The sequence below is a fragment of the Ochlerotatus camptorhynchus genome, unplaced genomic scaffold (assembly GCF_037179485.1).
Source record: "Ochlerotatus camptorhynchus isolate MF236.1 unplaced genomic scaffold, CSIRO-AGI_Acam_v1.1 ptg000211l, whole genome shotgun sequence".
NCBI lineage: Eukaryota > Metazoa > Arthropoda > Insecta > Diptera > Culicidae > Ochlerotatus > Ochlerotatus camptorhynchus.
Window position 1 is genome coordinate 251,521 of NW_027040701.1, and position 16,236 is coordinate 267,756.

The window sequence follows — 16,236 nt, forward strand, 5'->3', positions numbered from 1 at the left end:
CTCGTGTCCAGCTGTTCATAAACCATCTAGCGATATGGCGTTTTGGTCCAGAATCAGGTTGTGGATCAGAAGAATCTGGAATCTTGATGATTGCCGATTCAGCTGAGTTTCATCAAGTTTCAGAATATGCAGAACATTCCGCTGTTTGCGAAAGACAGTCAGTCGGAAAACGAAACTACCGGATCAAACAAGAACCGATGTGGAGTAGTGTTCTGAAACGGAAAAAACTACTGGAAGATGCAACTGCGTTCCAAGTTGTCTTGGGTAATTTGGATCCGTTCTCCGTGAGGCGGTTGTAAAACTGGCATCCGGACGATCCTTTATCAAAAGGAGGATACAGTATCGAGATGTTGGACAATTGTGGTAAATTATAATTGAATTTAATTACTATTTATCAGAGGAGCGGCGACGGGCAAGAGTCAATAATAAGCTTCTAAAATAAACTTCTAGAATGAGCTTCTAAAAGAAGCTTCTATGGCTGTAAGCTCCAACTCGGATTAACCTTTAATACCGTCCCTGTTTGAATGATCTGCGATCTGTTTTGTTTAGAGTTGTGTTGATTAACTCTGATGTCGATATCAAAGCAGCCGAATATTCATGTGCAGGATTTAATCCGAGAATAATACCGGTTGGAGCTTACCACCACTAATGATTCTAAAAGAAGGATCCACGGGAAGCTTATAAAGAAGATTATAATAGAAGCTTCTAATAAAGCACAAAGGAAGCTACACGGCGAATGAGAACGACCCAAATTTGAGTTTAGTTTACTTATAATTCACATAAAGTGCAGGAACTCAGCGATGAGTTAATTTGCCTCATGTTTTTCCAGGTTTGTCCAGGAAAAACTTTCCAAATATGAGAGACTCACTCAGTCTATTGGTAATACTGATTTTTGAGGTTTTTACCACGGGAAACCATGAGGCAAATTTACTCATCGCTGCGTACCTGCACTTTTGGCGGTTATGAGCGAACTAAACTCAAATTTAAATTGTTCTCATTCGCCGTGTACATTTTCTTTGATTTTCCAGAAGCTTTCTCGAATATGAGGAAAATCGACGATTATTTTATTCAGTCTAGGAGTATACTATATAATAGCCTGGGAATGTGTTAACATGGCCGTGAGGATGCAAAGAGAAAGTCGACGAAGAGAAACTGCACGGCGAATGAGAACGACTCAAATTTGAGTTTAGTTCACTCATAATCGCCAAAAGTGCAGGAACGCAGCGATGAGTAAAATTTGTCCCATGGTTTCCTGTGGAAAACCTAAAAAATTTTATTCAGTCTCGGAGTAGTACCAATAGACTGAGTGAATCCAATCTTTACTTTTCTCAAATTCAGGAATTTTTCCCTGGAAAATCCTGGAAAAACCTGGGAAAACATGAGGCAAATTAACTCATCGCTGAGTTCCTGCACTTTTGGCGATTATGAGTGAACTAAACTCAAATTTGAGTCGTTCTCATTCGCCGTGTGTCTATGTTACTTACACGGTAACCGCAAAATACCCAATAATGACTACAAGGTAAGCATTTTCGAGCGAGACTGGGACTACCCATTAAATGAGTAAAAATATTACCCATTTATGAGTATTTGTTACTCAAAATTGCTTACTACTTGTTTTTGTAGTTGTAATTACTCATAAATGGGAAAAATTTTACTCATAAATGGGTAAAATTTTACTCATTTAATGGGCAGTCCCAGTTTCCCTCGAAAATACTTACTTTGTAATCATAATTGGGTATTTTGCGGTTACCGTGTAGGTCCTAATGCTTTTTAAAGATTGATGAGTCGAATTCAACTTAGTTTTGAGTGGTTTCATTGTCCGTACATAACGTTTCTCGTCTGAATATACAGATGGAGCTTCAAACTTCACTACTAACGCTTCATGTGTCTACGCTAGCCCACTTGTGAACATTGCCGATTAAACCAACTCAAATTTGAGTTGCATTCCCTGAAATTCGCAAAAATGTACACGGCGAAAGAGAATTTCCCAAATTTGAGTTTAATTTACTCATATAGTGCAGGAACACAGCGATGAGTAAGTTTGCTTAATGAATTTCCAGGTTTTACAGGTTTGTCCAGTAAAAAATCCCAAATATGAGAAAAGTAAAGATTCGATTCACTCAGTCTGTTGGTAGGGTAAACGCTCCTATAATTGCGGTACGTTTGAAGCGTTAGGTTCCTATAGTTGTGTATTGAGTCTCCATACACAACTCAAGAGCCACATGTGAAAAGGGCATGCAAGCTTTTTGTGAACATTTTCTCGCCCACCGAGGGTCGCCCACGCAAACCAACAACATTAACTAGAAGTGAAAAGTGTCCCCTACCGGATGATGTTGATGGTTTGCGTGGGTGTCATATGGGTAACGAGAAAACGACATAAGAAGGTTTGTTTACAAAAAGCTTGTATGTCCTTTTCACATGTTGTTCTTGAACTATAGGAACCTAACGCTTCTAACGTACCGCAACTATAGGAGCGTTTCCCCTAATACTCCTAGACATAGTAAAATTTTCAACCATTTTCCTGATTTCCGGCAGATTTTTGAAGTTTTACTCATGCACTTCTGGCGATTATGAATGAACAAAACTCAAATTTGGGTCGTTCTCATTTGCCGTCTAGGTTTGAGAGTGGTTCAAAATATTGATATTGCTCCGCCAAGCTCAATCGATTTCAAATCATGTCTTGGAAATTCTTGAGCTTTTCCGCAAATCATTAGAAGCGTTAGGTTCCTATGTTGTGTATTGATTCTCCATACACAACTATAGGAACCTAACGCTTATAACGTACCGCAACTATAGGAGCGTTTACCCTACTCCTAGACTGAGTAATATTTTCGTCGATTTTCCTCATATTTTTAAAGGAAAAGCGAGGAAATTTTACTCAGTCTATGAGTAACCAAAGTATTAGCGATTTTGTGTGAAAAACCACTTAATTTGGAGTCGATCTCATCGGCCGTGCAGCGTTCACGGTTTTTACGTCTTATCCCATGCTTATTCTTATGACTTATTTTACTTACATCACTAAATATAGTGAGAATATGAAGATATAAATACAATAAATACTGCAGTTTCTCCCAAATGAGCCCGTTCGATTCGACAAAAAATAGGCCGGATTTTAAGAAATTCACCCCAGAACTATAAGAAGAAAACCGAATATACTTTCAAACAAAAAAAACTATTAAAATTGTAAAAGCTATGTAAAATAATGGAAAAAAACATATTTAGTTTGGGGCTCGCAGAGTTAAGAGCCAATAATTGGTTTCAAACATTAAACATTTGTATAATTAATGTCTTAAAAAAAGAATCTTTGAAAAAGATGTTTATTTTGTAACGCCAGAATTCCTACCATGATGCATGAATCGTCCTGAAAATTAAGTAGAAATCAGTTTTCTCATCATGCTGCGACAAAGTTAAAGCATTTAATGGTGCTCTTTATTGAATTATATCTCGCGTGACATTTGAAAAGGGACTATCGGTTACGAAGTCATAGGGGGTTTGAATAGGCTAGTTTTCATTTGCAGGGAAAGGGTATTACAAGATATATTTACAAAAGTTGAATGGCCCTTTTCAAATGTTACGCGAGATTTCTATCTTATAATCGAAGACATCAAATCAAGAAGACTGACAACTCTGCGCTCGAGTGAAGGTGGAAGTAACGCATAGAGAATGAGTAAATACACAAACCATTCTTCTGAGGTTGTAATCCAATTGACATCCAATTCGTTCGAAGCATTTTCCTTTTTGCGCCAGATGACGCGATTGTGCCGGTCTCATAGCGGTCGTATGAGAAAATTGTAGAGTTGCCAGTCTTCTTGATATGTTGTCTTCGTTATAATAGCTTATTTGTTTTTTTTTCCGGACATAAATTTTGCTTATATTAATGATCATTATAAGGACTTTCGGACGATCAGAGCCACCGAGCATACAATTGCTAGTTCAACGAACCATGCTTTATTTAAAAACCCTACAATATTTACAAACCGTCTGCTTTTCACGCTCAATCTGTGCGCATTAAATTAAAACTTTAGATAACAAAAATACCAATCCATTGAGCATTACCAACGCAGGATCCTACGTCAGCATCGAGTGCGAATCGTACACACTCCGGAAGCGCCGAAACAGTAGATTCCGAGATCTTTGCGCATTCTGTTCGGTCGTAAGATTTAAAAGGTTAAAATTCAGTCTAAAAAATCCTATCACACACACGTTTGTTTGTGTGTTGCTTGTCAATCTACCGTCAAAATCAGTAAATCAGCCGTCGTTGCTACAGTCGAGGCATCGCTCAGCTCGCTGTTGAATTAAACATGATTGATCTGAGGTTGTATATTTGGCAAAGTTAACTGGAACATGGAACATTGAACACGGAACGAATTTTGACTGTAGATCAGTGACAAACACATCAGGGTAAGTACGGGGGAAACCCAAGCAAAACGCAAACGATTGTTAGTACGTACTTTCTCGGTTAATGCTTGTATCACACATTTGTTGGCTTGCGAGTAGTATTAGCAATGGCAATTTTGTGTTTGTATTTGATGAAACGATTATTGTACTGAAAATACTGGTTTTGTAAAATGTGTAGGCACAAAGAGTTTCAAAAGTGTTGGCTATGACACGGAAAATGCAGCTTTTGTTTCTATGGGTGTCGTGCGTCTCTAGTCCTGAAAAAGAACGTCAAGGGAAAAATTAAAAAAAAAACACTCTATTCAACTACTTCAACGGCTTGTTACGCAATGGAAGCACAAACGGTAGGTAAAAATTCAAACCAAACAACGTACCTCCCGCTTCAACGCCTGCCGGGACTCGTAATCGGCCTTGGCCAGTGCGACCCGCACCCACAGGGGAGTATCCGGGATGGCTTTATAGATGAACCACGTCAGTCCGAGCAGGACGTGTTCGATGACTAGGAAAGTGAAGGCGTACGCTTCCGAGCTTACATTGGTAGCCAGTTCCCTGAAAATAGGATGAATTTGTTGAGCTGCCTAAAGAACTATAAGTGTGAAACACCAACCTCATCTGTGGTGAAAGGTACAAAATTCCACAGTTGGTCATAATCGAAATGATAGCCAGCGTTTCGAATGCTAACTGCCACGCACCGATGTTCTTGGTCCTTCTGGCGAATGGTCGTTTGAAGAACATACACAACTTGTACGCATCCAACCGGATCTCGATCACATTGTTCAGAATCGCCCAGAATGCAGTCAGCGGAGCAACGGACGAGAACAGCACTACGTAACCGAACTGGATGTATAGCTCCAGGTAGTCGTCGTACGTGTTGTATTCCTCCATGCCGCATTCCTTCTTGTGCCTCAGTATCCGATGGTCGTCGTCGTCCAGCGATTGGATGCCCATTTGATCAAACTCAACGAAGGCAATTTGCATTCGCTCGTAGTTGGACTTTACGAACAGCTTGATCGAGATCAGAGCTACCTTCTTCTTAAGGTAGGGCAGCAGATTTTCCAGCACATTTTGCACAAACTGAAGCACGATCAACTGCATCATCAGTTGAGTTTTAAGCATTTTCATGTCCTGAAACAACCATTAAGAACGATGACGACCTACGTGATGCCACCTCACCACTGATTACTAACCTGCAAAATGAAGGCAATGTAAAACAGACACAGGAAGTTGTTAACGAACTCCAGCACAATCAGCTTGTTGACGCGATGCCGCTCGTACTGACTCTGAGTCCGATGGTTCTCCTTGTCCGTCAAATAAGTGGCCAACCGATCATACGCTATCGTCGAAATGGCAATGTAGATCGCGTTCACGATCGATGGCACGTACATAATGTAAGAATCGATGCCGAACAGCTCAGCCAGATAGCTTTCCACGTAGAACTGGAAGATCGTTACGAAACCGGCGATCGAAATACAAAATATGATTAGCGGTGCCGTTACACAGTACATCTGGACGTAGGTTTTCCACTTTGGATACTGTGGAGTGATCTTGCCGGTGATTGGATCCCTCCCTAGTTTCCCGTAGTAGCCGACTCGAGGTTCATCCAGATTGGTCATCGTGATCGTTCCCCATCGGTACGCATGGGCCGAACTCTTTCGCTTCCACAGCTCCAGGAAGACCTTTATCCAGACAACGTAGAAGACACAGAAGAATGGGACGGTTTCCGTTTCTTCGGAAAGCAACATCTGCAACAGGCCTAGCACAGTCGGTACGACCAAAGCGTACGTGTAGAAGCCCAGGAAGGAGAAATACATCCCCACACTTTCACCGAAATAATCCCTAATCTCGTCGATCGGCTGATGTTTGTTCGGCTTGATCCAAACATGGCGCAGCTTACGTAGATTTGACTTGTCGTGCAGTGAGTAAAAGTTTGTGACAATTTCAACCCGCAGGGCAGCTTGGATGATCGACTGACCGTGGTAGAGTTGCATCTTCGTTCCCGGGATGTGATGCTCATTCTCCGAGGCACGAATGTTCTCCAGGGCATGCTTGATAATAATCTGACGATCTGCTGGGGTCAAGATATCTTCCAAGGTCATGTTTTCTAAAACGGTAAATGTAGTTATAGTGGTCGGATTTGAAAACCAAATAAAGCAATACCATCGTAGAAGAAGTCATCCAAACAAGCTACGTTGAAATTCCTAATTATTCCAGTCTTGGTTCGCTTCATGAAGCCCATATCGTCCGCAATCTCCAGGAACTTCATCTGGGTAGCTGATATGTGCAGAGTAAGAGTCTGAGTTTCTCTGTGAAATTAAAACTATGTTCTGAAAATTCTTGAACATCCTAACCAAAAACAATCCCCCCATACTTGGTAAATGGTTCCTTCCGCACCATCAATTCGGCCCCACCATCGATCTTCCTCCCACGGATCTTGTCGATGATCCATTGGATTGTTTCCGTCTCGGCGCTCTCGTTAAACTCCAGCACCATAAACGAATCACCGAACTTCTCAAAATCCTCACTATTGCTACTGCTGAGATCAGGAGTTCGGGTCAGCACAGCTCTTTTCCGTGCGCCATCGCCAAACGTAACCCCCTTTTTGTTGTTACCACCCTTCAGAGCCGACCGGAACTCGTTGAGCTTCTCCTCCTCCTCAAGGTGGTCCAAATTTTCCAAGGCATGAATCTGCGAGTTCCGCTGCCGCATGGATGGGATCGTTGGCTTCCGCTGACTTCCGATCTCCTCGTTGAACTCCTCCTCGTCGTCATTGGCAAAGTGGATGTTGGGAATCAGTTTGTCTGCCGAGAAAAAAACGAAATACAACCATTACCACTCGAATGACTTAAACAACAAATCTTCGCAGTTATTCACAACCATAGTGCCAGTAAAAAAAAATCCAATCATATGTGAAGGATTAGTGAATTGATTCCGTCTAGATTGCGCAACCCAAAATCCTTCTACCTACTCAATTTGCAAGAACTACTCATCAGATGCCAGGCTCGGGAGATTGGGCGCTTGCGGCGAACGCGTACCGTTTTCTGATGTAATTCTTCGGCTGCCTTCGGAGTCTCAGCCGATTGGGCCACGGCGGGTTGGGGCCGCCTGGTCGAAGCGATTGAGTTTTGGAAAATCTCACCCAAAAGTTCTGCGAGGAGTTGTGAGACGAAACTGAACTATTAGAAATGCAGGTAAACTACTATACTGCCTATTATTACATATCATATAACATTTTAATACAGCTTGAGGCTGTATAAATGGTATGAGTAAAGCGTTTACATTGCAAAAAATGTTAGTTGGGTATACAGCCTCAAGCTGTATTTAAATGTTATACGGTATGAGGAAACCTTTACTCAACCTCTATACAAGCAAATCTGGCGAACTTAGTCAGCTACTTATGGCTGTTGGGACGGTTGTGACAAGCTCTTATTGCATATCCATTAACGCTTCTATACAGCTGTTATCCTGCTGTTTAGTTGTGTGTGAACTTGAAAGGCGCTTACTCAACCTTTTGCCCAGGTATCCAATAATCACTACACAGCTTTCTCTTGAAGCCGGGTTAAATATTATTTACGCTTTTTTTGTTGGACGAATTGATTGAGTTTATTTTGCTATGCGAATCAAATTATTCGAAATTAGTTATAAGCACACCACCAAATTATTTACCCTGCGCCGGAACCTGGAATCGAACTTGAGACGACCGCATTGGCAAACCTTGACACTACCAAATGCGCTAGGCCAACACTTTGAAATGACGTTAACAAATATACATGACTTTCTACAATAATACCGTTGAGTAGAGGCTTTATAATAGTGCACATGAATCACTTTTCTCGACTAGTTACTTCAGCTTTGTAAAGGAGCAGAGTAAAAGCTGTAGAACTGCATACGTCTAAAAATAAACCTCGTTGACTGTAAAATTGCTTCCTAAGTAGCACTAACACAGTTAATTAGCTGACTACAGGTTGTTTAGTAATTGAAAAAGCACTTTTGATGTTTATGTTATTCAGTAAGAGTTGTTGGTTGTGTAGAAGCCATCAAATGAGTAATATATTCACTTTGTTAGCTTTGTTTCGCAGCTAAAAGTTGAAAGTTGATTAGTATGTGTATAGAAGTGACATTAGCGTTTATTGGCTGACGTTATTCAGTGCGACTGACAAATTGAATAATGGTTGTGAGAAAGTTGAGAAAACGCTCTCCAAAACTATTTTGCTAGCTTCTGCTTGTAGCTGTATCTGCAGCGTTGTTTCAGCTACTTTACAGCACAATGCTGGAAAAGTTGGCTTATAAAGCTGAAAATGTTAGTTGGGTACTTAACGCTCCGGCGGTGCCACCTTGGTCAAGCCGAGAAGGGAAAACTCCTTTGCGATTATGGCCTACGTTTGGCCAGATAATATTGTTTCGGTCCTTAACAAGTAGGCTCGGAAACTGTTTCCAATTTCCCGAGCCGGCCGTGTGCTGACGGATGACCTTTTTAAGAAATAACACATAAAAAGAGGTCCTATCGGATGCATACGTAATTAATCTACGGTTTTTGGTGCAGGGTATTTAGCTACCTGTACGTTAAATTTCCCTAGCGCACGCTAGCTGCTGCAAGGGGGGATGGGGGGTTCTCCTGGTTATCGTTCAAAACACCAACCACTGCACTTAGCAAATTGAAATGCGTCTTAGCACACGGACGCCTGATATTGAAAGAGGCCGATTTTGGGCAATAGCCGTTCTTTCTCCAAATTTTCCTTAGGGATGTCAGCCTTGTTTTGTATAGTTGTTTGTAGCTCTATGGTGGACATAACGTAACGGCACAACATTTTCACAGCGGTACAGAACCCTATCACTTCTGTGGTATACTGCTCTTCTTGCATAAGAAACTTGAAGGTTCTCAATATATAATATAAATGACAAAAATCTATGAACTTGTGATCAAACGGTTACAGCTCACTCACTAATAATCTCTATAATGATAAAATCAACAACAACTGAAAATGACAGTTGCAGCATTGCATGTGATCCAAGCTCACGATTTCAGGGACGAAAATCACATGGGTTCATGGATCACGAAATCATGATTTTATTTTGTGTTTTCTGTAGCGTTATGAAATCGATGGTCGCGCTGAATAGGCGTGACTTAAGTTCATGGATTTGGGATTTATTTCATGAAAATTTTATTTACTCGATCACGTTTACGGGAACTAAGTCATGAATTCAAATGAACTACACAGCAAAAAAAATGTAATACCGATCAATGTAATTCAAGCTGATGTATGAAATAATGATGTAATAGCAAAAAGCAGATACAATATTACATCAATGAATGTAATTTTGTTCGCAAAACAACGTTATTTTACACAACCGATGGATTGACCTGGTTGCAGCAGTTTCGATGTAATATTCAACAACTTTTTTTTTCTGTGTAGCAGTTCATGCTTTCGTGATTTTTTGTTCACGAATACCAGAACGGTTTTTTTGCGTGTAGTGAAAAAAGTTGTGGAAACATTTTTATGGACAATTTTCCAGTTTCCTTTTTTCGCAGTTTACACGGCGAAGAACAACCCAAATTTGAATTTAGTTCACTCATAATCGCCTCAGCGCTGAGTAAAATTTGTCCCATGGTTTCCTTTGGAAAACATAAAAAATCTACCGGAAAATGAGGAAATTGATGAAAATTTTATTCAGTCTCGGAGTAGTACCAATAGACTGAGTGAATCCAATCTTTACTTTTCTCGAATTCAGGAATTTTCCCCTGGAAAATCCTGGAAACACCTGGCGATTTTGAGTGAACTAAGCTCAAATTTGGGTTGTTCTCATTTGCCGTGTACAGTTCATGTGAAACGAAATCGATAAGTTTACCTTAAAGCCCTACAGTAAAAATATGGACGACTGCCACCACAAAACTGAAAAAAGCTGTTCCAATCGTGCAAAGCGGTGCATTTTGACGGTTCGATTGGAACAACTTTTGACAGACGTCCATACTTTTACTGTAGGGCTTCAGTTTACCTCCGGTGAAGTGTAAATTTGACAGATACGCTCTTTCTCGAAACGTCAACTTTTCGCTTAGCTGCTGCTCTTTTCGCGAGCTCTGCATGCGTGAAAATAGTAAACGTAAGCGAAAAATATGCGATCCACAAAATTCAATTTTGCTTGGATCGTAGGTATCTGTTCAAAGCGAAGTGAAATATTTGCCAATTGCGTTTTTCACGCAGGTGAAAAATGTAGTATTTTGTATGATATTTTCGCTTCGTTTCGATCTCTATACAGGCCTTAAGAGTTATGTCGTTTGTCTGTGCTTTAAGTTTCTGGAAATGAGTTATGTTTTTTTCCCTCTGTTCGGGACCTAACACCACCGCGACCAGTAATTTGATCTATTGTAGTATATCCCGTGTCCTTAGTTTAGTGCATGTCGTATTCCACCACTATTGAGAAATGATGAAGTATTCGATTTTTTTACAGTTGTCTTTCTCACATTTATCGCAAGGATCCAACTCTAATTGGAAGGTCCCGCTATTTATACCCTCCAAAGGCGCGCCCCTTTGTCAGTCAAAATTGGATTCCTTAGCAACAAAATTAAGGTATGACACCGATAATGACCATGCACCAGAACCCTAGTCTTAACCACTTCAAATTAGGGAACAACGAATAAAAGATTAGGAATCACATAGATGAAGACTAACTAACTCAATTTTTCATTGTTTCAAGATCATCCTCGGTGGACAAAGCCGAGTCTTGTCACTATCAACAAGACATAAAAAGTAACAAGGACTAAGATGTGTTCCTTTGATTACTGAAACATCCTGTTCCCCTAGTTTGAAGTAGTCGGGACTAGGAATCGGTGGTAGATCTTACATCCCGTAACGTACCACGAAAAGGTGATCTACCCACGTTACGGGGCTTAGTGATGATAAATATACTTCAACATCAGCTCGTAGAGAGCGAGAAATTGTTGTTCTTTGGTCGTACACTTACTGAAACAAGTGTACATCTTCCTGGCCAAACCAAGGAACTCAGCAATGGTGAATAGCCCATCATTGGTGGCAGAAGGAGGTTTTAGCGTCCTAGCGCTGGCATCGGCGAATGATAAACCTGGAGCGACGCGTGGAGAGGGGCGGGGAGATTCTTTTGTTTTATCAGTTTGGCGACGTGAGTTTTTCTGCTCCTGCTGCTTAAGGAAGTCATTCCGGTACGGACATTCCTTAAAGTTCGCCGTGTTGGAAATTTGCACACTTCAACTTCTACTGTAAGTTGATCTCCGCAGTTGACCTTTCTTGGGTAGATGGCAAGAGCTCAATGTATGCTTTTTGCCACATTTGACACAGCGTGCAATCATATTGCAGTGGCGACTACCGTGACCGAATCTTTGACAACGGTAGCATTGAATCACATCACTTTTCTTTTTAAAGTAATAACGCCACCACACTATTACATTGAATTGGTGTCGAACTTCACGCAGTTTGTTAAGTTTAATGTGTCCTTTATCGAAATGTAGTAGATAAAGTACGCTATTGCCATCATCAGTTTCGGACAGCAGTTTCATCTCCCAAGGACGAATATCGTTCTTTTCGAGTTCTGCTGCTAGTTTATCGTACTCGAAAATCGGTAACCCAGAGAGCACAATCTTCATGGTAGCTTTTAAGGCAATTCTCTATTCGTTGGAAAAGATCGCCACATATCAATAGGATTTGCACTGTTCAGCTGTTATTCCGAAGAGTGAATTTTCCATCTCCATTGTTTTCACATTTTTCATGATCAAAGTTCATAGTTTTATCGCATAATATGAAAGAAGATGTCAATTGATAGTGGATAGCGTTATCTCAAAATTTACGGAAAAATATTCTTCATGTTATTAACCAATGTTCAACCAATAAAGTATATATTCCTTAAATTGTTCGCGATCTTAATGATTCTAATCAGCCGGTATTGTGTTAATCATAATTACTGAGCTGATCAGTTATTCCAGTTTCAAAATGATTTGATAAATAACTGAACAGACTGTATTGTTTGACGATTCATGTCATCTTTGTCTTTACTGTTAGTTCGATTATCGGTTAAGTAACTGATCTGATTACTGGGAGATCCGCAGTTCAAAAACCCAGTACCCAGAGTAGGTATAACATGAAAATAGTAAAGAGACCAAGGATTAGGAGTATCATACTCAAGGTTGCTGCCATTTCTTTAGCTATAAAAAAAAATGATTTTCGGAACTATGAAACCATTAGATGTATGTTACAAGAGGAAACTATAGAGTGCGTGTTTGACACATAAAACCTGTCAATTTCATATTCAGGGAGTCGCAATGTTATGATCAGTGAATATTCACACCAAGGTGACTACATATAGGTGTTCTAATGGTCATTCATAATTCAGCCATGTTGGATTTATGTATGGGACAGCGACCGAGTTTGTTTACAATTTGCTCTAAAACCGCACTTTTCCACCCCGCGACCTCCTCGCCTATATAGTGACAAAGCTGTATCACCATTTATATACCCACCATGATTCACACTTCACGCTCATTATGACATACATTGTATATTATTCTTCTACATTCCTTCATTTAACATCGGTCTCTGTTCCGCAATCTGGTGCCAATCACCGACGGACATCGATTGCCATCCAATGACGGCAATCGAATGTGCAGGAAGGCAGCTTCCACACCTGCGTAGGATATCGTACCAATTCAACACACATGGGCCGGGCCAACGGCTTTACTTCCCATCCAAAGGAAGACGTGACCAGAGATTTTAATGCCTCAGAAAAATCCCACTGACCTCGGCTGGGATTGAACCCATTGTATATTATGTATTGAAAATCAATAAAAAAGATACCTTTGTGGTTCCTGAAAATGACACTAAACTAAACCCTCTTAAAAGGTTTCCAGAAAATATACCAAGCTTATTTGCCACCTTGCCACATAAGTGTTAATTTCTTACCTTTTATGTCTTCCATCTTGCTCAGCTAATATCTATCATCTCTTATCTCCTGCTTGTAAAGCTCCGGCTTAGCTATCTACCCTATACTGTGCAGCAATCAAACAGCTGTTCAACTGCTTCACGCGTGAACCGACGGTAACGACCTTCACCTTCGTACGCCACCGCTCTCACTGCTCACTCTGATGAGATGATGCTGCAAAACAGAAAATTTAATGTTTTCATTTTGTTGTAGGTAAACATTCGATTGCACATATGTATTACACGACCAATGAGATCGCACAACTTTTAGTTCAGTTTACTCATAAATCACAAAAATTGCAGAAGCTCAGTGGTGAGTAAATTTTTCTGCGGTTTTCCAGATTTTTCAAAAAAAAAACACTCCCGAATATGAGAAAAGTCAAGATTGGATTCACTCAGTCTATTGGAACAACTTCTAGACTGAGTAATTCAATTAGTCAATTATCCTCATTTTCCGGCAGATTTTTTAGGTTTTCCACAAGAGCCAAATTTCATCTTCGCTGAAATCCTGCGTTTTCTGCGATTATGAATAAACAAACCTCAAATTTGGGTCGATCTTATTAGCCGTGTACTATCCAATAGAACTGCCACTGCAGTTCTCGCCTTCACGAGATTGTTATACAGAAAAAAAGTATATTTATATAACCGCATATTTTAATATAGCTTCTTACGGTTCATCAACAATTCCTCACTATAATTAAATTGAACCACTTATCCGCAAATACGGTTTCCCATCGTCAAACCAGGTGTGTAAACGCATAACACATGTCACCCGTCAAACGACCCACATCACAGCTCAGCTGATTGTCGTTTGCCGAACTTTCTTTTTCTTCTAGAACTCGCAACCGGCTGCCAACGTGGGATATATCAACGGAGGCCTAGCTATTAACACCTTTACCGTGTCGATTGCCAGTAAACAACTCTATTTCGCAATTATTAATTTCACATAATTCAAATCGAATTGCTGCCAACTGCTGCCAGTGGACATTCCCTTCCTGTGTTTTAAAATATAGTGGTAAAAAAAGAAACCCCCCCAAATCAACCCACGTCAGCTACTGTATACGATGCTAGGAAGAAGAATGCACCACAACCATAAAACCGCAAATCGGTCTCGCACTTATCGCAGAACTTATTCAACTATCACACAGTCACTGTTCGCTTCTATTACAGCTCCGTTCAACCGAGGACGACGAATCTGATTCAACGCATTGAAAATTCTTAAAATGTACTTATAAAGCAGTAATTCAGATCTCACCACCTACTCCCGTATGCCAGAAAGGGAAGTACGGCTTGGCTTACTCACACTTCGGGTAGCTTAACACATCACGATGGAACAATGCTTGCGATTGACTCGGTGACTAGAAGCTCACTGGCGACGAGAAAAAGATGCGACTGTCACAAACAGCTGAGCAGCTCTGCTGAGATCCAAACGCGGTGAGGAGGAAAATTCGGAGAGAGGTCGGCGCTCTGAGAACACTCTGAATCCAGCGGCAGCGAGTTTCTCTCAACTTACAACGCGTGAGAAATCGAGACTAGCGGTTGATCCGCGGCCGGCTATCGTTTATCAAGATATCGTCGGGTTCATGCAATGCTGTCACAACTTAATATTTCCCATTTTTTTCCGTTTTATCGGTTAAGAGCATACAAAAATCAAAATTCCTCTAGCGGTGGATTGACAAAACATTGAGTTGTAACAGTATTGCATGACGATATGATGGGTAGAAGTTAATTATAGGGCAAAGTTTTCGGTGTAACTTATATTATAACATGTGAAGCTAAAGAATGCATTAGGTCCTAAGTAACATTGATCGATTCTCTTCATCGACTTTCTTTTTCGTTGATAGCTTTGGTACTTTTAGCTTTGTTCACTTTAGGGACTTCTTTCGACGCGGGGTATGTAAAATAAAAACACTAGTCTCTTGTTGTGAGTTCAAGTATTAACTAAAAATAGATGTTTATTGAAAGGCCTTTTTATATGTAAACATTCGAACAGTTCACATTTGAAATATATAGACTAACTGGCATTCATTCTGTTGATCCAATTAATTTTATTCAAACCATCCTAATGATGGGTTCGTAACATTTGGTCGAATACGACCGAACTCCTACAGTACTGAACTGTTTCTTGTCATGTTTGTAGTATAAAACAGTGCTGTAAGTTCTAAAATCATTTGAAACTTCTATTCTGCTATTCGCTATCAAAGGGGACCTCCTTCGAATGGGTGATATCAGTTGCTTAGTCATTTGACGATGGCATGGATCATTCTCATTTGAGAAACAGTATAGGGGAAACAGCCCTATTGTTGCGGTACGTTAGCAGCGTTAGAAGCCTAGTGTTGTGTATGGAGACCTCCATACACAACAATAGGCTTCTAACGCTGCTAACGTACCGCAACAATAGGGCTGTTTCCTCTATATCAAATGACAGTGACAATGAGCTTCGAATGAGAAAGGGGCTCATCAAATTATGGTCATGTGAGAATTCGCTTACACAGAATTGATTGAATGGTTGTACATATTGGTTCATCTTTAATCGAATGCTATGAAAATTTACAGCACTGGATAAAATGTCAGATAATAGCTTGTTGCATCGATCTCTGTGCTGAAATAAGCTGTAAATGTCTTAACATGGTCGTGAGGATGCAAAGAGAAAGTCGATGAAGAGAATCTACATTACTTGGCATTGACGGCAGCGTTGCCATATAGACTTCTCTGACGTTTGTGAATTGCACAAGTATTAGTGCAGAACTTTGGGTAAATTCAACGGTTTTCTTGCACTAACACTTATAATTTATCCCGAGTTCCGCACGAATAACAACAATCAATACAAAATAAACGATTTAAAATTGACTCACTACTTGACTAGCCTTTTGGTCCCAAGCAAACGATTCACGTACCC

General features: G+C 40.3%; 1 protein-coding gene across 4 annotated transcripts; it reads right to left on the bottom strand.

Moving 5' to 3' along the window:
* Nucleotides 1-3,960: 3,960 nt before the first annotated feature.
* Axs (Abnormal X segregation) lies at nt 3,961-14,696 on the bottom strand. Of its 4 annotated transcripts, none has more exons than XM_065224449.1 (8): nt 14,641-14,696; nt 13,320-13,512; nt 6,767-7,196; nt 6,556-6,701; nt 5,586-6,499; nt 5,006-5,523; nt 4,773-4,947; nt 3,961-4,143 (listed from the first exon to the last, which is right to left on the bottom strand). In XM_065224449.1, exons 2-8 carry the CDS (start codon nt 13,333-13,335, stop codon nt 4,069-4,071), a joined length of 2,274 nt encoding a protein of 757 aa, XP_065080521.1. In that variant the 5' UTR covers nt 13,336-13,512; nt 14,641-14,696; the 3' UTR covers nt 3,961-4,068. The 4 variants fall into 4 exon arrangements, with proteins under 4 accessions (XP_065080521.1, XP_065080523.1, XP_065080522.1 ...); XM_065224451.1 differs by having other exon boundaries at nt 3,961-4,287; XM_065224450.1 differs by lacking the exon at nt 14,641-14,696 and adding an exon at nt 14,593-14,609.
* Nucleotides 14,697-16,236: the final 1,540 nt, after the last annotated feature.

Bases quoted from the DNA above. Each gene is read 5' to 3' on its own strand.
- Axs (XM_065224449.1), bottom strand. The intron at 6,702-6,766 runs GTATGGGGGGAT...TTAATTTCACAG, and splicing joins CGGAAGGAACCATTTACCAA to AGAAACTCAGACTCTTACTC. The intron at 4,144-4,772 runs GTACGTTGTTTG...ACGACCGAACAG, and splicing joins GGCAGGCGTTGAAGCGGGAG to AATGCGCAAAGATCTCGGAA.